At 42.0% G+C, this 25,390-nt stretch overlaps 2 protein-coding genes across 3 annotated transcripts in view; one reads left to right on the top strand and one right to left on the bottom strand.

Annotated features, from left to right (window-relative positions):
- znf710a (zinc finger protein 710a) overlaps positions 1-11,893 on the top strand; it is a 30,252-nt gene extending 18,359 nt beyond the window's left edge. The window contains exons 1-5 of one of the 2 annotated variants that reach the window (XM_032524117.1): positions 5,113-5,189; positions 7,165-8,646; positions 9,289-9,480; positions 9,578-9,752; positions 10,162-11,893. In XM_032524117.1, coding sequence (XP_032380008.1) covers positions 5,145-5,189; positions 7,165-8,646; positions 9,289-9,480; positions 9,578-9,752; positions 10,162-10,331 — 2,064 coding nt within the window. In that variant the 5' untranslated portion in view covers positions 5,113-5,144 and the 3' untranslated portion in view covers positions 10,332-11,893. Of the gene's footprint in view, positions 1-5,112; positions 5,190-7,164; positions 8,647-9,288; positions 9,481-9,577; positions 9,753-10,161 lie in introns of those variants that run through there. The other variant, XM_032524118.1, reaches the window with a different exon arrangement.
- Positions 11,894-11,934: 41 nt separating this feature from the next.
- idh2 (isocitrate dehydrogenase (NADP(+)) 2) lies at positions 11,935-25,159 on the bottom strand. Its single transcript, XM_032524122.1, has 11 exons — positions 24,842-25,159; positions 20,460-20,551; positions 19,723-19,888; positions 18,574-18,734; positions 18,305-18,448; positions 16,097-16,233; positions 15,684-15,835; positions 15,438-15,550; positions 15,071-15,168; positions 14,888-14,980; positions 11,935-12,344 (listed from the first exon to the last, which is right to left on the bottom strand). The coding sequence occupies exons 1-11, from the start codon at positions 24,954-24,956 to the stop codon at positions 12,260-12,262; spliced, it is 1,356 nt and encodes a 451-aa protein (XP_032380013.1). The 5' UTR covers positions 24,957-25,159; the 3' UTR covers positions 11,935-12,259.
- Between the last annotated feature and the right edge of the window lie 231 nt (positions 25,160-25,390).

Genomic DNA, 25,390 nt, shown 5'->3' with positions numbered 1-25,390 from the left:
TGAAATTTGTTACCGGGAGGTGGAGGAATAATACAAAGGAGTGACGGCCATAGAGGGACAGTGGCTGTGTCCCCACTGTCTGTTGTGTGTGGTTGCCTCTGACCAGCATATAAGGCACTCCAGAGACCTCTAGTGTTAATGGGCTTCTGAGGTTCATTGTGGGCCTCACCTTGACTAAATCTGGGGCCATTTCACTATATAGACACCTGCATGATCACGTGTTTCCTTTATGTACGTCTGTCTGTCGCACAAAGATTTCAGCACCTATAGAGAGAAAATATGGTAAGACTGTGCAGTACATTTTCTAAGCATACTTTTTCATGAATCACATAGCAGGAAGAGACTTCAGAGCGACTAAAATAGGATAAAGTACCTTGGTGATATTCCTCTCCCACCTTACTGCAATGAAAAACTGCATTCCTGATAAGACGATATGAGTTCTCCGTGGTCTTACATTGTGTTTGCTGACTTATTGAATGAACTTGAGGTGCATGTTGAATTCTGTACTGTTGACTATCCTTTCCCGTTGAATAAATGCAATGTGCCCATATATTAGGATTCATATTTGTATATCTATATAGAGTTACAGACAGACAGAGGGTTTTTATTCTGTGGTTTTAGAGTCTCTTGTGGCTATCCCTCTTTCTCCCTTCCCCCTCTCTGTTTTTCTCTCCTCTCTGTCTTTCTCTTTCGTCCTCTGTCTCTGTTTCTCTCACTCGCTCCCCCTCCCTCCCTCCTCCCTTTTTTCTCTTGATCTCTCTCTCCTCTCTCTCTTGCTCTCCCATGCCCCCCTCTTTTCTCGCTCTCTCTCCCTTCTCTTTCTCTTTTTCCTTCCATAGCTCTCTGTCTCACTCCCTCGCCCCCCTCTCTGTTCCTTTTATATCCTCCTTGCTGAATGCTCTTCTCCTTTCCTCCCTCAACTCTGTCTTTTCTCCTTTATATTCAGTCTTTTTTTTTTTCAAGCTCTCCCCACACTCCTTTCTCCAGTGTTGTCTCCAAGCAGAGCTATTTCATTGCTAATATTCTGTCTTTCCATTTAGTACCCGCACTTCAAAATGGGGAAAGTAATCTTTTATTTAGGGTTTTTTGCTTTGGCCATCTCTGCATCCTGTCTTGCGGTGTGCGTAAGAATGATTTGTTGAGTGAATTTAAGACTTGATTTGTTTAAATATACAGGGGGGGAAAAACAGGAAGACATGTAAAACATCAATATTGAAACAAATGCAGAATATGATGCAGATTCTTGTTTGTTTATTTGCTTGAAGTTGCAAGTGATTCACCTATAGTCTACCTTGTCTAATCATGTATGCCTCACATTTAAAGTTGTTCTCCTTCGCAGCAGTGAGTGAGGCAGTACTGATAAAGACTGAATTTTTGTTTTTTTCAGTTTGTGTTCTCCTGTCTGTGTGTCCAGTCTGTTCTTACTGACCTTAATGGAAGAAACTGGAGGCGTGCGAATATAGGGTGTGGCTGCTTTTATACAGTTTTGCTATATTCCATCTGCATTGCTTAGATTCAAGCTGTGTGATTGTCTGTTCTATGCTTAAGAAAAAGCCTGCTGTGCTTTTTTTGTGAAAGCTTAATTACAACAGCTAATCATGCTTGAGACGTACTATTATATCAGCATGCCATACAGAGGTGAGACTGATCCAGCACTGGAAATAACAGAAGGTGTGTGGGCTTGCTGCATTATAGACACAGGTCTGAGAGGAACAGCCGGCTAAAACATTAGCAGTCCAATAACTCTAAGTTCAACACACAGAGCAAAGTGATTCCCCTTCTTTTTCCGTTTCTGATCAGAAGAAAAATCCTTACTTGAATGCCCCAGCCAAAACAACCCTATACACAAACCTACACACTTATGGCTTGCCTGACAGTGAAAGGATGTTGAATTATAGCCATCACCTAGCACAGCGACTCACACACAGTCAGGGCAAACTCAGGTTGTATGCAGCCTGTCACTGGGCTGGATGAAGAAACAACACTGACAATGTGAGCTCACTAAACATACAGCAGGTGGAGTGGGTGTGTATATATAGAGAGCGACTGACCTACAGCTGATACACAACTGAGTTTCTCCAGTATATTGTCATTTACATTTCACAGAATGTGTACTCACATTTGTTTATACCAGAAATAAAGAAGAAGAAAGAAAACAGGGAGTTGTCATCAATGAGTCCACTGCAGTTTTATGATTCATTGAGCTCTTCTCAGGGGTAAAACAGACAACTGATAAAAATGTCCCCCCTCTCTCTTTCTCCCACCCTCCCTTTCTCTCTTGCACTCTTCCTCATGCTAAAAAAAAAACTTATAACTTTGACCTATATCGTAGAGAGGATGTGTCACTGCACTGCGTGGTCGCCCTCCCATAGATACACAACGCACAGAACCAGGCCGAGTTTTCGCAAACGCTCAAAAAGTCATTGGTAGAATTACAGTAAGTCATACGGACACCCGTGTCAGAAGTGTGTTGTTTCAGGGCTGTGGGGAACTGAAAGCGTGTTGGTGTCAGTGGTGTGTGTGCTTGTCACTGATCTCAGACATCAGTCGCACACACAATGCGCACACGCCACCATGCACAAACGCACATTTGAAATCCCAGTTGAGGGCTAGTACACTTGAGAGCAGGGCAACAGTTTACATCCCTTTCTCTCCCTCTTTCGCATATGCTCATAGGAACCTGAATAATCTAAGAACTGAAATGTTACGCTTATTATCCACCATAGCCTTTTCCACTATTAGTTTTCCGTAGCCCCCAATACACACACCTGAAAATGTACCCAAAGTAAATGGACAAGTGAGCAGTTTTTTTTTTTTTTGCTGTTATGAAGATTCAGGCCTGGAAAGGAGCCAGTGTATTTCTTCCCCAAACTTTTGTTGTCTGTGTCTTTTCATTTTCCCCATAGGCTAGTTCTGTGTTGTTTTATGTACGTGTCCCTTGTTGTTTCTTCCATGTGGTTTCTTTGTCTTTCAGCCTCTTATCTCTTTGTTTCTTCCCTTGCTCTCCTTCTATTTTCTCTCCCATTCTCTCCCTCGACTTCCTGCTATCTCTCCCCCTCACTCACACCCTCACTCAATCTCTTTCTCTCTCCCTCCCCTCCTTCCCTGCCTCCCTCGCGCTCACTCTCATTCCCTATCTCTCCCTCCTCCCCCCTCCCGCTCCCCTTTCTCTCTATCTTTCTCATTCTCGCAGCACTCCCAGCCGCTGATGATTGATCAAGGTTTTCAAGGTTTGCCCTTTCCTGTTATTTAGTAGGAAATGTTTATGCACAGTCCTCAGCCTTACAGTCGCAATTGGCATGTGTCCACACAGTGTTTGTCTCGCTCGCCTGCACCTATACATACATTTCTCAAACGCACTTTTTTATTTTTCTTCCCACACATTTTCCCAGTGTTTACTAGTTAAAAGGGGTAAGGCAAGCTCTGGTATAATAGAATACCTGTCTAATTATCAGGATCATCTTCAGTGCCGACTACTTAAGCACACAACCTGTACTTAGCCGCAGGTACTCTGCCGCACTGTTTCTCAACACAGCCTGAAAGAAATCTGGAAGTTCAATAGTTAATGTCTTCCCTTGCTGTTTTTCCTTTTCCTCACTCTCTCCGTCTCTCTATCTCCTTTCCTCTCTCCATTCCCTTTGCTCTCATCCCCCCTCCCCCCCCACCTCTACCTCCTCTTCTCTTTTTCATTCTACAACCCCCCCTCCCCTTTCTCTTTTCTCTGCTGATGGACTCTTCTTTTTATTTTCCAAAACTCCATCCATCCCCTTTTTTCTTCTCTCTTTTTCTCTATCCTTCTTTCCTTTCACTGAATTTTTTCAACGCTCCTCTATCTCTCTTCCCATCCCACCCCTCCCCTCTCCACCACTCCCCCTCAGCTCTTTCTTTTCTCTCTTTTATTCTATTCGTTCTCTTTCTTTTGCCACATCCTTTTTTATGCCTCAGCCCCCCACCCACCCCCTCCTTTCCTTCTTCCTTCTTTTTGCTGCATTCTCTTCTTCCCTCCCCCACCACGATCTTTCTCTCTCCCTTTTTCTTTCTTGTCTCTCCCACCCCCCCCCTACCCCCCTTCTCGTCCTCTTCCTCCACTCAGCTTCACTCCCCCTCCCCTCTGCTTCTTTCTTTCCTTATTCTTTCTCCCCCATGTCTGTCTCCCTCCCTCCCTCCCTCTCCTAACTGCTTTTCTCTCCTTTCTTTCTCCTTCTCTTCTCTTTTCTTTTGTCACTCATTTTTTCTTCTTCTTCTGAATTTCTCAGACAGTATACTTCAGGTTGCCTCAATAGTTAATTAGTTTGAATCTAGAAATAATGGCAGCAAACTGCACGGTCTTTGGAAAGTTAAAATTTTAGCATTTCTCAGACATTATCTGTCTGACTGTTTTGCAGCTGACAGACGCACCTCCACCCATAGTCTCTCTGAATGTTTTTGCGTGTTGTGAAAGTGTGTACGTGCCTCTATGTGTGCCTGCATACATACATATATATAAACATGTTTGTGGGTGTGTAAATTCACATATATCAGTGTGCACGTACAGAGAGAAACTACTGATTAGATTGTATAAGTGTTTGTGCGTTTGAGCACACGCTCATAAAAAAGGAAATGCAAAGTATAAAGTGTGATCAAGAAAAGATAGAGCTTGTGTCTCTGTGTGCCTTCAAGAGAAATGTGTGTTGAAGGGTCATGCTGAATTGTATGTAGTGAGAAAGGGAGATAAGATGTGCGTGTGTGTGTGTGGTGGTGTGTGTGTGTGTGTGTGTGTGTGTGTGTGTGGGTGTGTGTGTGTGTGTGTGTGTGTGTGTGTGTGTTGTGTGGGTGTGTGTGTGTGGTGTGTGTGTGTGTGTGTGTGTGTAAGAGAAAAGAGAAGAGAAAGAGAAGTGAGATGGGAAGGAGAGGGTGGGAGGAAGAGAAAGAATGGGGTGATGCTGGGTGTGTGTGGTGTGTGTGTGTGGTGTGTGTGTGTGTGTGTGTGTGTGTGTGTGTGTGTGTGTGTGTGTGTGTGGTGTGGTGGTGGGGTGGAGGGGGGCAGGCACAGTCAGTTCTGATAACAGCAACAGTAGGAGGAGGATGAGCCGTGGGACCGCCCCACTCTCCTACAGATATAAATAGGAGGTGGATTTTTTTACTCCACTCATTTCTCCTGAAGGATGAGATCCCTGAAACACCTCAAACATCACTCCAGGAACAATGTGGTGAGTTTGTAACCAAAAGATGGAGAAAGATGTGTGTCTGCTAAGGGTTAGAGGGGGTTGGTGGTTACTTGTTTGGCAGTTTGTTAGTGAGGTATTTACACTCTTGTCTGTTTGTGAGTGTGAGAGGAAGCAAGATTACTTTTTACATTCATATAAGTACCGCAGTGGGTAACATCTTTAAAAAAAAAAAAAAGATAAGAGTTGTGTTTCTTTCTCTGCCGCACATTTGCTGCCGCTGCTCTAATTGTTTGTCCTTAGGTGTCTCTCAGATGCAACTTTAAACATGAAAGTACGGACTCTCGCAATTACTATCCTACCTTCTCTTTCTCCTTGTCATTTGTCTTTTTCTCTTTCATTTTGTCAGCCTTTCATTTTGCTGTGCTTTTTCTTCTCTCTCCAGCTCCCCTCCTTCCCTCCCTCCCTCCTTCCACTCTTTCTCTCACTCACTCACTCACTCACTCACTCACTCACTCACTCTGTCTTTCTGTCTCTTTCCGCCCCCCCTCACACACCCCCTCCCTCTCCTTTTCCTTTCTCTCTTCCCTCCTCTCACATGCTCACTCAATCTCTCCTTCCCCTTCCCTCCCCTCCCTCTCCTCCCCTCTTTCTTTATCTTTCAGCCCCTCCATCTCATTTCTCTCTCTGTCTCCCTCCCTCCACTCCTCCCCCGCCCACAGCTCTTTCTCCTTCTCTCCATACCTCCCTCTCTTTTCTCACACACACACGCTTTCAAATACACACCCAGTCTCTTTCCTTTTCTTTCTCACAAACACACAGTCTGTCTCTGTCTGACTACTTTAAAAGCAGTAATTATAAATGACGTGGTTATCAGGGCATCCAGGTCTACTCCCCTCTCCCAACACACACACACACACACACACACACACACACACACACACACACCTTTATACCTGCTTTATCTCCTCTTCTTTTTCCTTTTTCTACATCTACTCTTTCTCTCAGTATTGTGTCAGGAAAGAAAGCAGATTTTGCAGGCACAAAATGAAGACTAGTGTGTGTAGTCTGAAAAGAAAGTAGGGGTCAGAGCTTCTTTCTATACATTTTCCTACCGCTCAGACCCATGCTGAGAAATAACCTAAAACCAGTGGCCTACAATACTCGCTTCTCCTTTACCACGGACAGACAGTTTGGTTGTACCACAATTTCGTTCTCATAGTTTCACTGTTCCGCTTTTACAGGCGCCGGGGTAAACATGTGCATGTGGGTCTGAAACACTTTCGAACCATACAATTATGTTAGCGAGTCTTACGCATTGGTCTGGAATATGGAATGAGCTGGAAGCTCAATTGAATGTCTGATATGGATATGAGAGTGCCTGCCGGCACATATCATCTTATTATAAGGAAGCCCAGTGTGGCAGGCATTATGAAGTCAGCTACGGTGTGTGTAGAGCTGAGACACTTTGCTCCTCGTGAATGTGACAAATAGAACCAGCGATGAGCTGACTTTGGTCAGCCAGGCTGCCCCGGGACCCCACAGGAAGAGCTAAGGACAGTCCACGGAAGTCTACTTCCTGGCTGGACCTGCATCCCTTGTTGTGTTCTTTATTATTCTAAAGCCTGTCAAGGAAGGAAGCCGGGTGCTAACATAGATCTGTCTTATCTCCTCAATCAAATGTTTTGTGGATTCAGAGCAAAGAAACAACGGCATAGTATGAAAGCGGGTCTCATAGAGTAACCCTGAAAAACATTGTCTTCATACTCTTTGGAGCCCTGGGAGTTGCTTCTGGTGTCAGTCTGGATTTAAAAACAAAACAAAATCAAATGAAAATTTAAATATTCTGGCAGCACAAACTTTTGTTTGTATTAATAGGAAAGTTACCAATATCATAAGGCAACAATGGGGAAAGGTTATATAAGGCAAGATTTGTAACAAAGGAGTAATAAAAACACAGACATATTATTTCTTCAAGTTCATTTTTTTAAACGTGTATGTTCTATGTGTTTTGTTCTAGGAGGAGGAGAGTAGCCGCTTGTTGCGGACCTACCCCAAGGTGACAGAGGGCCACGTGGATGTGGGCACACAGACGGAGCCTGTGGTTGTGCTATCTCTGGCTCAGGCTGCCGTTCTTGGCCTCATCTCCCAGAATGAAATCTTTGGGGCCACTATTGCTCCTAATGGCTTTTACAAGGGGGAGCCCAGAGAGTGCCCCCCTCCTCCACCTGAGGCAATGGAGTATGAGTATGCAGATCAGCTAATAGGGGCCAATGGGGACTACCTAGCTGAGCCTGCTGGGGAGCCGGAGCCCCAGCCCCACTGCAGTGAGAGAAGACGGCCTGGGCCTCGTGGGAGGACAAAGAGGCCCAGGAGTGAGGAGGGTCACCCACGCAAAGTAGCAAGTCCACAGGCTCAGGTTAAAGGTGAACGGCTTGAGTCTGATACTCCTCCTTCTTGCATTCACATGAACAGTAAGCGAAGTCCTGGGAAGTCAGAGGATCCAGTCACCCAACAAGATTCTCCAAAAGAGGAACAGGCCTGCGGAAACTGTCTCTCATGCTCTCATACACCCAGGTCACAAACAGATAGACAGCCAGAACCGGAAGAAGAAGAAAACACTGGTAGAGAACGAGAGAGGAAAGAAGAAGACTTGGTGGTGGAGGAAGAAGTGGAGGAGGAGGCACTAAACCTCAAGACAAGTGGTGACACTGGCAGTCCTCTGGAGAGCCGCTATTATGAGTCCAATGAGGTGGCCTACGAGTCCGCTGACATGGCCCTGCCAGGAGAGTATGAGGAGAACGGCCAGGCCATGCTGTGGTCAGACCCAGAGGGTCTTGCCAGGCGAATGCAGATCGACCGGCTGGACATTAACGTACAGATTGACGAGTCTTACTGCGTAGATGTGGGAGAGGGTCTGAAACGCTGGAAGTGCCGCATGTGTGAGAAGTCGTACACATCCAAATACAACCTTGTCACTCATATTCTAGGCCATAATGGAATTAAGCCCCATGAATGTCTACACTGTGGAAAGCTCTTCAAGCAGCCAAGTCACCTCCAGACTCACCTGCTCACCCACCAGGGAACCAGACCTCACAAGTGCACCGTTTGTGAGAAGGCCTTCACGCAGACCAGCCACCTGAAGCGGCACATGCTGCAGCATTCGGACGTCAAGCCCTACAGCTGCCGCTTCTGTGGCCGCGGATTTGCCTACCCCAGCGAGCTGAGGACCCACGAGAACAAACATGAGAACGGTCAGTGCCATGTCTGCACCCAGTGTGGTCTCGAGTTCCCAACCTACGCACACCTGAAGCGTCACCTGGCCAGCCACCAGGGCCCGACCACATACCAGTGCACAGAGTGCCACAAGTCCTTTGCTTATCGCAGCCAGCTGCAGAACCACTTGATGAAACACCAGAACGTGCGGCCCTACGTTTGCCCTGAATGCGGCATGGAGTTTGTCCAGATCCACCACCTCCGGCAACACGCTCTCACTCACAAGGTACTGGCAGCGCACACCCTCGCACTTAAGGCATTTGTATAGAATATTGCTGGCCTAATGCAACAGCACAAACTAAACCTTTATTTAAAATAGAAAAAGTATTTTGGCTTCACTCAGAGTTATGTATGAATTCTGTATGAAATGGGGGGGTTTATTGCACACTTGCTCCATAACCTTTCTTCCAAAACCAGTTTCTTTGTAAACATAGCCTTCAAAGGCCTTGAGTTTTTTAGTTTGGCTCAACCCCCCACTTGCATGTGTTTTGTGATGTGTGTCGTTTGCAGGGCTACTTCCCTTTGTGTCGGATGAATCACCCTGGTCTTCTCTCCATTTCATTATATAGTCTGTTTTACTCTCTGGGGGGAAAACATTTTTTTCGTGACATTTGCTTTTGTTAAATATTTAAATAATTGTTAAAATAAAAACAGTTTTTTTTCTTCCATTGTACCATTGACTTTATTCACTTTGTCTTTTCAACATGTAATACACCCCCGCCCCCTTACATGTATGTAAGCTACAGTACATGTGTTGAATCAAAATACTAGTGTGTTTTCTCCCTATGACTCATTATTTATCTTCCTCTAAACCATATATCTTGCCAAATTAATTTAAATGTCCAAACACTTTTTTTTGTTTCTACAGGGTATGAAAGAATTCAAGTGTGACGTCTGTGCCAGAGAGTTCACCCTGTCTGCCAACCTGAAGAGACACATGTTGATTCATGCCAGTGTGAGGCCCTTCCAGTGCCACGTCTGCTTCAAGACCTTTGTCCAGAAGCAGACCCTTAAAACGCACATGATTGTCCACCTGCCGGTCAAGCCTTTTAAATGCAAGGTGAGTGAAACAAGTGTAGTTTTACTTCAAGAACAAACTGGGTCCCAATGGGACAGAGTGGGGAAGGGGTACTGACTAAGTGACTCTTGCCTCTCAGGTGTGCGGGAAGTCTTTCAACAGAATGTACAACTTGCTCGGCCACATGCACCTCCACGCCGGCAGCAAGCCCTTCAAGTGCCCTTACTGCACCAGCAAGTTCAACCTGAAGGGCAACCTCAGCCGACACATGAAGGTTAAACACGGCATTATGGACACCTCAATAGACGGACAAGGTGAATATCTCCATTGATTATCCTTAATTACACTCTCTGCTTTGAAGTAGATGAAACTCCTTGATGACATTTGAATTTGTCGATGGGTTACGACTGCTCCGTGGGCTTCATGTCGCATTATTGTCACTCAGTCTACCCTTAATGCACTTTGACTCAGCATGTACTGGAATCGTGTGGCCAAGTGTTTTGATGTTTCTCTGTCACTCCCTCCCTGTGTGTTTAGTAAATATAGCAGTGCCTGGATTAGACATGCCTGTCTCTATCAGTAGAGACTGATACTGAGGCAGGGGAGGAGGGGCAATCTACTGGCTGTCCTCAATGAGGCCGTGTGTCTTTAGGAAGAGCTCTGTATGTGTGTGCTGTTAAGGACAGAGTGGGATCATATGTGTGTATTTGCTTCCTTCATCAGAACCCCCCCAAGACACAGATGGCCAGGAGGACTACGAAGAGGAAAGCTTTGAATTCAGCGAGCGAGAAAACCGAGCTAACAACAACAACACACCAGACATTGCTAAACTATCTCAAATGGAGTATTACAGCACCTATGGGAAGGGCGCAGGGCGCTTCAGCACTGCGTGACTTATTGAAATGACCCAAAATTGAAAATAAGTTTGAACTTGTGAAAATGTAGTTTTTTGTGTTTGCTTTTAAAAGCATTGTGCTTGGGTTGTTCCGAGTGTGCGAAAAAACCCAGCAAACTGCACATTCATATGCACTGGAATCACTCGTAACGTTACAGAATTTGGAAATGTATGCGTCTAACTTTATTACATTTTTTCATCTCTAAAACACAGCAAATCTACTGAATAAATATATTATATTTGAGAAATGCGGACCGTCTAAAACAGGAGCATTTAGGTAAAAATATCTTTTTAACTACATAGATATTGTCAGTTGCTTAAAGACAGGATTATCTGAGCCGGATTTTAAAAAAAAAACATTTTGAAGCATATGGTGATGTTATACTGCACTTGGTCATTTAGACAATCCCGGTCTCTCTCAGTCTGCTGGGGTAAACTAATGTGAAGGGAACAGTTTATTTCACTTGCCAAAGCTTATCAAGTTGCAGAGGTTAACGTTTCCCTTTGATTTATACTGTGATTAATTAAATTTAAAGTCTGCAGAATGAGTTAAATTCCATTGGATTTGCAATCTGTTTTATTGTATAATACTGTACAGAATGCATCAGTCCTCTTGTATGTCGGCTGGTACTGTAATTAGTGCATTGCACTGAGGACCACTGTGTCTACTTGTTAGGTTTCTGCATTAACAAGCATCACCCTGTAGTCTATGAATGTAATTGTTTCTGTGGAATGTTTTAAGACGCTAATCAAAATACCTTTTTTTAATGGTAGGACCCCTTTACCAAAGAATTGGATCAAATCTTGCAGCTATGGAGACTGTTAGTCTCTTTTCCTTGCTGTTGAGCTGGGACATTGGATTTCTTGGGGTCCAATCGCAGACCTCATGAAATTACATTCAGGTTTCCCTCCCACCCATCTGTAGATCTCCTCAAAAGATTACCACAGAGAACAGGCTGTGGTACAGCTGCTCTTTCAACAATCCTCACCATTTCCCTCATCCAGGCCTTCACGAGACGAGACTGCAGCATTTTTCCAAAAGCAATGCAAACCCTGCATTCATATTGCAGTTCTGTTTTTTATGGATGAATCTCAACAAGAAGTGTCCCAAAAAAAAACTCGAGACACAAATATTAAGTGCCCCAGTGTGTCTGCAAGAGCATGCCATCCATCATGCTGTACTCTGGTCTCAAGTGATGAACGACAGCCTCCCAACATGTGACAGGGCCCCGGACCTTGTGGAAAATGATTTGGGAAATGCTCAATATATTCAGTTTCCCAGTGCTTAGCTTTTCAAACTTCTAACCTGCAAAACAAGGTATCCATTTGCGATGTTGGTATAGCACATTTAAAATACTGTAAGAATGCTCAATTTTGTGAGTTTTTCAGCTTCTGTGTTCATTCCATCACTGTTTTAGTGGTGATACAAAAGGGGAAGACGTTCATCTTAAATGGCTTTCTGTATTAGACAGTGTGGAGATAATGTGGATAGAAATGTATGTAAAATGTTGTGTACCAAACAAACATACTGTAAAATGATAAATTTATTTACCTTTGAAATGCTTGACTTTTGTTTGCTTTCAAACAACAGAAAATACCAATAGTGGGTCAAACACAGGATTTATTGTCCAATATGTTTGACATGGGATTCAGTCCTGCCCAAAGCATTACACAGTATTGAATACAGTACTTCACATTACAAAAATAAACCTTGCAAAAAGTGGAACAGATAGTTAGGGAGGCAGCAGGTGGAAGCACAGTTCTCAACTATTTTAACAATCTAAAAGAATACTACATAATCTTATACAGTATTGTTTCCTTCAGACAAAATACAAGTTGATTTATTGACCTTTTAAATTAAAAATGAGGTACAAAAACAAATGATGATATTGCCATCTCCAGACTAACTATATACTTCCAAGTCCGTTACTTGCCGAGGGCTTTATCCAGATTTGTCTTGATGGCGTCGAGGAAGTCGGTGGTATTGACGTAGTGCTCGTTCAGCTTGACACTGAGAAGGTAAGACAAGACCGAGCAGATCAGAAAGTTCAATGCACTACTTTATGAAAAAAAGACAATACTGTAGCAGTACGATCACTAACCTTTCTTATTTTATTCTTATTATTATGGTTGTTGTTAATAACAACAGCCTTATAATTATAATTACCTAGTCTGGCTATCACCAGACCAAGCCAAGTTCAATAGATTTGAGATTGAGTGTTGGTCTGGGGAGCCTGCTCTGTATTTTCTCTGCACAAGAGGCGTGATCAACGGGCATAATTCAAATGATTCTGTACGCAATTGGATAGTCCTTCAACCAATCAGACCAGCAATCCAGGTGACGTAGAAGTGACAGCGGCATCAACTGGTTGCTGCGCTTGAGTGGCGTTCGGTGGCCGCTATGTTGAATGTAAACAAGAAGCTGCTTGGTCGCTTCTCTCTCGTCATTGTGTTAGGTAGATAAGTTTGTGATTGGTTCCCGCAAAATTGTGAACTGAAGCAGGAAATTAAACGTGCAAGTTTCCAGACCGAACTGAAGGGCGAAATCAAATCACCGGCAGATCGGACAGGGTTTACCCAATCTAATAAATCCCATAATTATTATTTAGAATGAGCAAGCTGTGTGATATGAGCAACTTCAAACACAGTATTACTTGGTGCTACATGACAGTATAACATGACAGCAGTATTATTTTTAAATGGATGTGTATGCGTGTCTCTAGTTTGCTGAGATAAAAAAAATTAACAATCATTGGCAGATGTGGGAGCTGCAATGCTTCATGGATAAAGGGAAAGCCAAGATGTGCTTAAGTTAGTAGGTGAGCTGATGCTAACAGCTAATATAGTCTGTCATCTACCAATCATGTGCAGAAATGAGATGGTGAACGACAGCACATACTTCCACTAGGGCTACGCAACCCTCTAGTAAGGGTTTAAGTCAGTGATTAGAAAATCTTTTATCCCTACCTGGATTTTGATGGACAATCGTGCAACACGTGTGCAGTTCTAATTAAAGCATGAGTGCGGTACTTCTACATAAGGTATAAATGAACGTCCGTTACATTTAAGGCCTTGCCAAACGAGTTCACACAATGATTAAGTCTATCAGCACCAGGGAAAGCTCTCTGTATTTCTCAGTATATCAGAGCTGATTTGTCCGTGGAATGTTGCCGATACAGCCCTTTTGTACTGAGACGGAGTAGTTTATACTATATCTCCACAACAACGTCATTATTTGGGCAGTACACAAAATGCCGTCAACCAACATTGCTCACTCACTCACAGTTCCTCACAGAGTAGTTGCTCATATTGGCTCTGATTGGTCACGCAGTATGTCAGTCTACCTGTATTACCCAATACCATGAAAAACAGGAAGTGGGGCGAGACCACGGAGATGCAGCATTATTATAGATTTTACTGTTGTTTGTATAATTACTCTCACTGCCAAAAGTTCCACAATCTAGCTTTAATATCTATAATACAAAGAATCCTGTCTACAGAAGACCACGCTGGATTTAAGCTCTAAACAAGATGAGGGCATGTTTGGGAAGAGGTTTTGGGATTCCAACCTGTATCACATGCTGGCAGGTCAGAATCAATGTCAGTGTTTCAGACTGATGGTGGAGGTTTAATCCAAGAGAATTATTGCCATTGAAGGCACCAAACATTTTTACTTTTTAGATGCCATTATAGGCTTCATGTCTGAAAACATAAAGATGCTCCGTGGAATAAATGGATACATACTTTGAATCAGGGCTACAACTTATGAGATCTTTGTACGATTGATAAATCTGCAGACTATTTTCTCAAATTTGTTTGGTGGATAAAATATAAGAAAATTGTGAAAAATGGCTATTACAATTTAATCATCTCAAAACATTTGGATCAGGTTGAATTTTCTGCCCTTTTCCGAATCCGTAGCAAGCATTTTGAGGTGTTTTGACACTACAGAGCCACCGTACAAGCAAATGTCAAAATTAAGAATGGCGCCTGACAAGTTGAGTCACTTTGTCTTTGGTGGTCTTCTTTTTAATATGTGGCTCTGGTATCGCTAGCAAAGTATTAAACTGAGCCACTGATGTCCTGAAGTAAACTTTGAATCGATCGGGATAATCCCGCAGCTCCTTGATAAGGAGATGGAACGCTCCTTGCTCTCTGAGCAATCTCACGATTGGATGGACCCAATTTATTCCTATTTCTTTTTCTGTTTTTAAGAAGAGAGAGGACAACAAAATCATCTTCACTGTTGGAAGACTCCTTTTTGTATTGTTTTGTGAAATATTTCGCAACATATTCATTAATTAATCAATGTAAATTAAAGATTAGACTCAGTTTGCGAGGTTTCTGTGCCTGACACATGTATGACAGATAAAAAAAACGTGTACGGACATTTTGGACTTTCGGAGAGTGCAACCTTAACAGTCAAAAACCCAAAAGGTACTTAAATTAAAATGATATAAACAGAGAAAAGCAGCAACAACTATGATAGTAGTAGTTGTTGGTGTTGCTCTGACCGTTCTGTAACATACGTATTGACACGCTAAATGAACTTACTTGGACAGGCCGTGGATGCAGCCGGCGAGGTCCTTGGTCATCGTACCGCTCTCAACAGTCTCGACACACACCCTCTCCAGAGTCTGGGAGAACCTAAACAAAAGACAAAGACATTTAGAAAAAAAAACATGTTCATCATATGTGTTTGTGTGTCTTTCCTACAAAAACAACCACATCACTTACTTAATAAGATCGGGGTTCCCGTCAAGTTTGCCACGATGCTCCAGGCCTCTCGTCCAGGCAAAAATGCTGGCAATGGGGTTGGTGCTAGTCGGCCTTCCCTGAAGATGAGGGTTATATTAACGTTTGTAACTATTACACAGAACAAGAATGTTGTTGTCAATTTTAATGAATGAAATAATCATATATTTACTGGTTTTGGGCATCTATAAGCATATTTCTCAATCTCAAGTTTCACCACATGATGGCAGTATGACCTCACAGATTACACTGTTTGGGAGGCCATAATTTGGCTTTAAATAAATTTTTGGTTTCAGTGCCCAATAATTTCCAATGAAGAGCCATTAGATTGAAAAAGATGGAGAGTAACCTTCTGGTGCTCGCGATAGTGCCTGGTCACAGTGCCATGAGCGGCCTCAGCCTCGATGGTCTTTCCGTCAGGGCACACGAGTACGGATGTCATCAATCCCAGAGAGCCAAAGCCTACAACAGGAAACACAAAATGCAAAACAAATTCTTTAATGCAAGCCCCATCTGCTCAAAAAAGTATTTCAAAACTATTTTCCGGCACAATTTCCCAAGAAGCAGTAGTGGTGTTGCTTTCCAAATAGCTCACCCTGTGCGAGGATGTCGGACTGAACATCTCCATCATAGTTCTTGCAAGCCCACACAAAGGCTCCAGAAGACTTCAGCACTTGGGCGACCATATCATCAATAAGCCTGTGCTCATACCAGATCTTCAGTTTGTCAAACTCGGGCTTATAGTGCCTGTGGGAAGCACAAACCACATTTTCAACAAAATCTACTTCTTGCCTTTTTTCCTCCTTATTCTACAACAGGTTTCATTTTTCTGCATTATTGTACAAAATCCTAATTATTGTAATAATTTTGTAAACAAGAATAAATCAAATTATTTTAGTTTATTATTTTACTGTGATCTATTTTAGCTATGAAAGAGGGCAAAAAAATAGTTTAGCACTTTCATGTGTCTATTTGTTCATAAAAAACACAAAGACAGAAGATACTCACTTTTCAAAGATATCCTGGAAGATGTCTTTAAATCTGCCATCATAGGCTTTAAGAATGGTGTTCTTTGTGCTCATGTACAGGGGCCACTTCTTGCCAATAGCATACTGGAAGCAGCTGTGGGCAAAGCCTGTGATTGACTGGGAAAAAACACAAACAGCTCATGGCAGCCTTATCAGTAGTACAGGGGTTAACAACCTTCCCCTTGACAAGTTGAAAGTCATCTACTATGACATCTGATGTCGTTAAATCAAACAGAGCCCAGCTGATAAAGTCAAACAAAATAGTAGCGAAGCACCGCAACGACTGATCTGACTGTGTCAATTCTACAGAAAACCTTATACACAATGTAACAGCAGTTTTCTTTAAGTATGAAAAAGTTATAGAATTCAAAGTTTAGGTATAGGTTAGGGTTTAGTATAAGTACTATCAATATGCCTAAATGGGTAGCGATTGGGGTAGAAACTGGAACCACAGGCAAGAATTAAGCAAATTCATGTTATTTTGCATTCCTCTTAGTAGACATTTGTTATCTTAAAGCAACAAATTTCACCTACACCATTCTGTTGGCAAAACACACATATGTAGCAAACACACATATGAAGGTAAATAGGGTGCAAAATGTGAGAGTGCGTAGATGCAATGTGAGCACTTATAGAAAATGACTTGAGAGCTTGTAGAAAAAAATCTGTCTGCGCCCCCGACCTTTTCAACACTTCTTGCGATACATTTGCCGCAAAAGTAATTTGTACCTGTGGACTTAGTCTGTGGAGCTCTGAGTCAACAGGACGGGGGGAGGGGGGACAGCAGGGTTTCTATCGTCAAATGAGGGACAACTCTGTCTGGCTTATTTATGTAACATGAAAGCTAGTTTAAGCTATCTAGCAGCCAGCCCGCTTCTAAATACTGTAAACACCTTTTAATTATCTCAACACTTTTTAAGAGTCCAACTGAAACACTGACGGTGAGCTCCAGGTCCTGCAGCCGCGGACGGACAAATTGGTTTTGCACCAAAATGTATCGCAAGAAGTGTTGCAAAAGTCGAGTGCGCAGACTCGCCGCTGTGTGATGCGAGAGAGCACATTGGAGCGACAGATTCGACAGGTTGTAATCACTTGTGGTTGTGGAGGTGTGGTTGTACTGGAAAAGTGACTGAAGTGGGAAAAAAATTAAAAATACGAATTTTACTTGTACAAGCTCTCAAATCATATTCTACAAGTGCTCACATTGCATCTACTGCGCTCTCACATTTTACACCATATTTACCTTCATACAGACATTTCAGTCTGACAAGCATCTTACTCAGGTATGAAGGACTGCTTATCTTTTATTCAGAGAGTGGCTTTTAGGACACAATCGTCCCTCAAGACTTTTATAGAGCACAGAAGCAAATCTTGTGTGTTAAAATAAGAAAACGGTAGGGGCGGGGGAAAAATCAAAACAGCATAGTGGAGCTGGGCTGTGTGGAGTAAATCAAATATCCCGATATTTCCCGAACCTTGTTATCGATATTGTAGGGTTGACAGTTTGTGCTTTCACTAAATTTGTGCACAATGAAATTTTTTTAATCATCAGTTATGTTGATATAATAACTACGTGGGTAAAGGCAAATAATAGAACAGCTAGAACAGTCTGGTGTGTTCAGAAAATTACGTCACTCTACTGTAATGCAGCCTTTAAAACCAGGAAAAGACAACACTTGTGTAATATCAGGATATTATTATATCCAACATTTAAGACGATATTTAGCCTCATATATCGATATCGCCCTACAGCATTGCATCGCTATATTTTCCGTGGCTATACTGTATTGATAGACGCCAAGACGCCAAGATACAATCTTTTACAATATGTGTTGGTCAGTGGGTGACCATCATAGGGATAATTATGATGAACATGCACCATCCTGCAGTCATACATTTTCACTAGCATACCAAATCTGCAGTGGTAAAATAGCCCCCAACAAACAAACCATTCACTGCTGTTTGAATAATTTTGCTAAAAACTACAATGCCCAGCTGTTTAGGGAAATAATTTAGCCTTTTCCTTTCTGCAGCAGGAACAAATGTGCTTGGGGCTGAGTGCCAGGGACGCAGTGGGGCAGTCAAAACGTATTGAGAGAAGGACTAACATATTGTTGCTGCTTGTTTTTTTATGGGATTTGTTAACAAGAAGGCAGCATTTTCCCTCTAAACAGAAGCACAAACTCACCTCATCTGTGTTGTACATGCCCATTCCACAGCCACCAGCAGGGAAGTCATAGACTTCCCACTCCTTGCCTGCACTACCATCAGCAGGTGAGAAGATCATCTTGAATTTGCCAGGCTGGTCCACAACAAAGTCTGTTGCTCTGTACTGTAGAAGAAACACAGCAAATTTCATTCACTTTGATTATTTTATGAACTATTATGTAATTGCCTGGTGTGTTGTGACTGTAAATTGAACTGCTACATTCTCTTCAGCATTTAGAGGAGACTCGCCTGATCACCGAACGCGTGTCTGCCAATGGTTATGGGCTGTGTCCAGCCTGTAACAAGCCTGGGAATGTTGTTGCAGATGATTGGCTCACGGAAGACGGTACCGCCCAGAATGTTCCTGATGGTACCGTTGGGGCTCTTCCACATCTTCTTCAGGCTGAACTCTAATTTAAAAAAAACACAGAAAACACAGAAATTACCATAGGAACCGCATGCAATGGACTTTTGAGGCTGACACTGACACTTATATTTAAGAGTTTAAAATTCCCTAACATTAGTTTTTGTAACATCTGCTACCAAGAAACGTATTGGAGACAATAAAACATATCTTTGGCATTTCTGTAGTTTATCGGCCAACATATTTAGCCTAGTCGATCCATCAGTTATATCTAATAGTCATGTTCACTGCCAGTAAACGCTTTTGATCAGCGGTTTTGATCAGGGACCCCTTCATGAATGTCCCTTGGAGTAATTTGACGTAGCCTGATTTTTATACTTCTATAGTTTTAGTTATGACAAATAACAAGAGAAATGCATTAGAAAGATATTAGAAATGTAATAAATATATTTGCAGATAATCTTAGCGTTAGACTTGTTAGAATCTACGAACTATTAAAGATTTAGAAAGTAAAATATTATTCTCTGAACTATGAAGTCTTAATGTTAAAAAAAAACAAAAAACTTTTCATATCTATAAAATAATTTCAATGAATGAAGCGTCAGCTCTGTGTAGGAACCAACAGATCCTTTTGACTGGACATTTGATATTTCTTTCGATTAAGCCTTTTTCCAATCAATAAGAGTTTGTCCCACTTTCTAAAGACCTTTTTAATTGTGTACAAATGTCTTGCATTTTCTCTGTTGTAAACATTTTCCTTCGTGATAACTGCTGAGATTCTTTCACCTCAGTCTTTAGGTCTTCAAATGAAAAGCTCTAAAATTCTAATGGGACTTAACTAGTAAGGATGTAAATAATGATAGCACAAATATATTCTGTGTTGTCCCCCTATTTTGCTGTAATCTTTTGACTTGGAGTGAATATTACAATAAATACAAACTTGAAATTTGCAAATTCAAGCTGCGGGGCAATAGACACAGGTCTACAATAAAGTGCTCTGATGTACAACAGGTAATCAAAAACTTGTTACAGACCTTCCACTCTGGCTTCATCCGGTGTGATGGTGGCACATTTAACTGCCACATTATACTTCAGAGTGGCCAGGGCAGAGTCAATGGTGACTTGGTCATCAGTCTGGTCACGATATGGCAGACCCAGGTCATAATACTTCAGCTCAACATCAACATTGTTCAGGATGAGCTAAATGATGCAACAAAAACACAAATTAGCATCCACAATTTACTACAGCATCAACACTTATTTGCTGTCTAGAACACTTTTTTTCAGTTCAGTTTTCTGAGAAATTTAAAATTCAAATCAAATTACTATAACTGAAGAAGTGGCTCTAAATGTATAAAAATCTAAAATGTCAACAATGTATGTACAATGTATTGTAAAACGTATGTGTGCTATTTGCGTATTATATGCATGATTTGGATATGGTTTATAAATTACACATTCACTGTTTAAACACTATAACTCAGAAAACATTCTGGGATTTCATCTGATGCCTCTCCACGTTTTCTTCCTGAGCCTGCGCACCATCTGCTCTCTCCGGAGGCAATAAGCCAGTGACTGAATGAAACATCACCGAAACCCCTCCACCACATCATGCATACATAATCTTCCACATAAACCCCCCCCTCACATCCACGTGTCTCAGTCTGTCATATAAAAACAGGCGAGTCAGACAGAGCGGGCACGTCGTCCCCTGAGACTTACACCAGTGTTTGTGTGTTTACCCCGCAAAACCTCAACGCCGCTTTATCACCTTCTCTTTGATGAACTCCCAGATGATCCTTGTCATCTCGTCTCCATCCATCTCCACCACTGGCTGGGCCACTTTGATGCGTTTGTCGGCATCTGTCAATCACATATAGAGCGGTTCAATCTTTTCATTCACAACATGCTTAATAAGCCTATTTAGGGGCCAAAAACTGCTGTGCAACAATCATAAACACAGGAAACTACATTGATTAATAATAAAGAGAGATATCCTGTTATGAGGCATTCTGCAGAGAGGCAGGAGTGTTTTCTGCGTCCTGTTTACTTTGCATTTGCCAGATAATATATAGGCCTCAGAAACAGCACTGCCTGCAACAAAGGACTCTTTTTTTTCTCAATTAATCATCGAATTTTCTTGGTTAACTGATTAATTGTTTAGTTTATGAAGTGTCAAAATAAAAAAATGTCATCACAGTCACACCATTTAAATGTTGTTTTGTCCAAAACCCAAAGATATTCAGTTAAATATGATGCAAAAAAGAGAAAAGCAGCGAATCTCCATATCTGAGGCTGTAAACAGCATTGTCTGCAATTTTTACGTTTTAAATGATTATCAAAATAGTTGCCGATTATTTTGCTGTTAAGCAACTAATCGGTTAGTCGACTTATCGTTGCAGCTCTAGCCTGAATCTCTCGACATTACATTTCCGAGTGCTCATGCATGTTGTACAAACTAATTGGGACCCACTAAAACACTGCACCATAGTGCTACTAGTGGCCAAAATCCCCACAGGGTATCACTAATCTGTGGTTGCAACCATCCAAAATACAAATACAATACAAATTCAAGGTCAACAGTTACATCAATGCTAAGAAGAGTGACCTTTTAATATGCAGTCCACAGTTATACTCAAACTGTGACAATAATAAAAACTTAATGAGATCCTGAATGTTATTGTCACAAAACTTGTTTATCATTTCATGTTTAAGAACAAAATCACTTTTTACCGTTAGTTTTCTTAAACACTGAACTTTAATAACTTAAAGAGTGAGTTTATTTTCATGCCAACAATGGCTTTGAACAGAGTGGTCTCCTAACTTCCAAGTTAAGTTGTTCCATGTTGCATTGACATAGAGTAGTATCTCTAATCATGTCTGTGCTCATTCTCCTCAGTGCGAGTCCTGCCGGCAGGACATTTTGAGTGAATAGAAAAGTACAGGGGGAGGTGCAGAGGATCAAGTAACTCCCAGACTTCCCAGCCAAGTTAATGCTTTCCCACTGCTACCCAAAGCCTTCCCAGAATAATGCAAGTAAACATAAGGAGCCTGGTGAAAATGTTACACAACCAACATCTCCTTATATCGAATGAATTTATTACATTTGACCTAGTTGGGCTTATGAAGCCTCAGTAACACCTGTCATAACAGCCTCTGCTCTGTTTCCATGCTCCAAACTTGATACATGAGCCCTGCCGACTTTAGATGAAGCACTGAAAATAACCTCATAGCAAAGACAGTTGTTACCTCTATGTTACAAATAAGTTACTAAAATGCATGAAGCAAACAGAAAGAAATAACAAAAGCAAAAGTATGAGGTCAGTGCTACTGTGGCTGGTGAGTTTTATTCACCCCTTAGTTCATGTTGACAAGTATTTCTATGTATAGAGATTCTATTATTAGAGCTGAAGCGGTTTATTGATTAACTGACAAGTTGACATGTATTGAACACAGAAAATACTAGACTGGAAATCAGCTTTTCCAAACAGCTATCACTCCTACTGTATATGCTGTTAATGAAATAAATTGTCAGTAGAAATATTAACAGTTATGTGTTATGATCAGGAAAAATTAAGCACCTTATGAGCGGAGAAGGTGGACTGGCTTTTGGTAATTTAATAATACACTATTATTCTATATCTACCATTTGAACAGTACAGGCTCTGCCGCACTGCATCATGGGTAAGTCATTCACAGCTACTGTTACTGGCACCATTTCTGACTCGTCCTAACCTAAATCTGCTCAAACATGGCTTTACTATCACAGTGCAGGGGGAGGGGACCGCCAGAGGGAGCTGAGTTGGTTATGTAACTTCTGAATGCACCACAAACTGGACGCTGAAGGGCGAGCTGAATAGAAGCCATGCGGGCATGCCTGCCACATCATTCGCACAAGAAGTGGTGATAAGCGTGCAAGGTATTTCACTCCGGCGGTATCTTTAGAGAGACAAGTCCTTTGCAGAAATATAAATCCAACCAACTATAAAATGAAAGAATTGCACAGGATATCATACCATGATCCATAGGGTAGCATGTTGATAAGAGCTGTCTGTTTTAAACTCAAACAGCTGTAAAAGAATTTGCCTAAAAGCAATGTACAAAAACAATGCAAAACTAGGAAATATCTGATAAAGAATTAACAAAAATCTGACCTAGCATTCAGCACCAGCTTTCAGTATTCAGCAGTTTTAAATACCCTAGCACACGGTATTTACAACTAATGTGGAAACTGAACTGTGAGGCTGGATAATGAGATCTTTACTATGTGCTCAACATTACTAGTGTTATATACAGTATAGTGGCAAGCCGCCTGTGTGTCTTGACAAGATGACTGCAACAACCTGTTTCTATATGGCCTCTCTGGTTAACTTTCAACAGAGGGAGGAGAGCCGTAAACCCCTTAACTTTTAATCCCACACCAAGAAAAGCTTTTCACCATGTAAACAAGATGACTAAAACCACGTTGCGGGTAAGACGTTTGTGAGAAGGTCAGTTAATAAACTATTAAACTGTACTGACAAAAAAGAGGAAGTGGCAGCAAATTATATGTTTCAAAGTTTACAAACTAACGGAGACTAACAGGATCATTACACATTCTCTTTGTAAAATCCCCAGCCAAGAAGAAACAGTATGTTGGCCAATTTTATGAGCACTGGGAAATGTTAAGGGCAGGCAATTGCAGCAAAGAGCTGTCAGCAAATACCATGCAACTTGTGACAGTAGTGTCACTCTCAATCATACTTTTGGCACACTGATTTGTATCCCAGATGATTTTGGCATTAAACACAAAACAAAATACAGTGGCAATGCCTGACAGTATCTTAGAAGTGAGTACACCTATTGCAGATATCTGTGGGACTGCACTGTTTGTTTTATCAACCTGAGACATACCTGGTGGTGTAAACTGGGCTACAATCAATCACCCCTGACAGCTAGGTATACTACTAAGCTCAAATGACATCTTGATTCAATCAAACTTCAGAGCCAAAGTGCCCTTCACCTGACCCACGGCTGTTTGTTTGGGTTGCAAGGAGACATGTAGCTACAACACAAAAGCTTATTATATAGTTACAACCTGCAGTATGCCATTTTGGATGTATTTAAAGCTTCCATGATAAATATGGATCCCTGCTCCAAGTCACAGAACACAAAAGATTGTGGTTGCTCGTCTCCTGGTAGCCTACTGATGAATACAAATATTAAATTGATCAACGTTTAGAGCCAACATGAAAGCAAAGAAAAACGCACAGGGCTTTACAGTAATTATGCAAGAGACAGACGTGGTGAAATGTGCAGCTCTGAGCTTTACTGTAAATGTAATCCCGATAGAAACATTATGTAGGACAGCCGGAGCAGTGGCAGCCATTGCTCTCTTTAGCGGAGTCTCGTATGCAGTGGCTGACCTTGGCAAAAAGTTTTATAAGTCAGCGCCGCACTAATGACACGATGGCTGACGAGCAGCTACTCGGTTAAGAGTCGGAGAACTGATTTACCGGTGTGACTGTATTTTAGCCCCCCATTAGCAACAACGAGCAATAAAATGTCGGCACACACAGGCAGCTAAAAACGGAAGATTCATTCCATACATCTGCTGCCAAGTTTCGCACCTTCTCCTTGAATTCCTTCTTACGAGGAAGATCGGCGTGTATTGTCCAGTTTTTACTACTAGTAGTAGTATATTTGACCATTAACGTTTCATTCATTAATGTGACAACACATATTTAACACGGTCATCAACTGGACTTAAACATTGAATGGGGAAGACAAAGACAGCTCTCTCCACGTCAGCTCGGCCCTCATCTCTTGACGATTACAGCCTCCGGATTATGTAAACAAAATCGACTCATCATAAAAACAACTATTAACGCAATGGGAAGCGTTAAGCGCATCGTTTCCTCTACACTCAGAAAACGCGTATCACTATTACCAGCATCCTAGTTGGTTCACGGCACACGCAAGGTAACGTTAGCTAGCTAACAAGATGTTAGCTGCGTAGCTCGTCCGCCACCGACTTCTAAAGGTTGACCGTTTATATCGCCATTACATTAGCAAACATGAGCTACATTAAAAGACAGCATCCTAATAAAAAAATAAAGTTAGCCGTTAACATAATGATGCTGAGGGTGACCCCAGTTAATCCTCTCCACTCACAGTTTCTTTGTTGTAAAGCCTGGCAGTTTGCAGCCGGCGCAACCACCGCGGGGTTTCTGGAAAAAGCAGCGGCGGACCTCGAAAGAGAGTTGAGGACTTTCAAATATCCAGCCATGTTTCCCTGGCCCGATTAACTTTGGAGGTTGACACTCGACGAAACTCAGAGCAGAGAGGGGGCAAACGCTATGAGACTCTCTGAAATATACAGTAAGCAGGCAGCACCGCCCTTATTCACATCACCGGCAGGACACGCTGGTTGCTACGTCAGAGTCGCACAGACAGAGGAGGGACCGAGACTAATATAGTTTAAACTGCAGCTTCTCCTCCGTCTGTCTGGAGGACAGTGCAGAGCAGGGTGAACTGTGAGCTTCTTACGGCAGGATAACCCCGAGCCGAGGTCACCGTGACGGCTGCTTCCACAGTAAATTTAGGTTGTTGATTTCTTCCCTCACAAGCCCAATATACCCACAAATATATGATATAAATATAAATAAATATAATATACCACAAAAAAAGTGACACAGTGATTAATGTTTTGCATTAATGTCA

The sequence above is a fragment of the Etheostoma spectabile genome, chromosome 8 (genome assembly GCF_008692095.1).
Source record: "Etheostoma spectabile isolate EspeVRDwgs_2016 chromosome 8, UIUC_Espe_1.0, whole genome shotgun sequence".
Classification (NCBI taxonomy): Eukaryota; Metazoa; Chordata; class Actinopteri; order Perciformes; family Percidae; genus Etheostoma; species Etheostoma spectabile.
This window is presented reverse-complemented; position numbering and strand designations above follow the sequence as displayed.

Coding starts and splice junctions, on each gene's coding strand:
- idh2 (XM_032524122.1), bottom strand. CDS start 24,956: ATGGCTGGATATTTGAAAGTCCTCAACTCTCTTTCGAGGTCCGCCGCT. Junction 15,169..15,437: donor ACTATCGCGAGCACCAGAAG/GTTACTCTCCAT, acceptor CCTCATCTTCAG/GGAAGGCCGACTAGCACCAA. Junction 14,981..15,070: donor GGGAACCCCGATCTTATTAA/GTAAGTGATGTG, acceptor TCTTTTGTTTAG/GTTCTCCCAGACTCTGGAGA.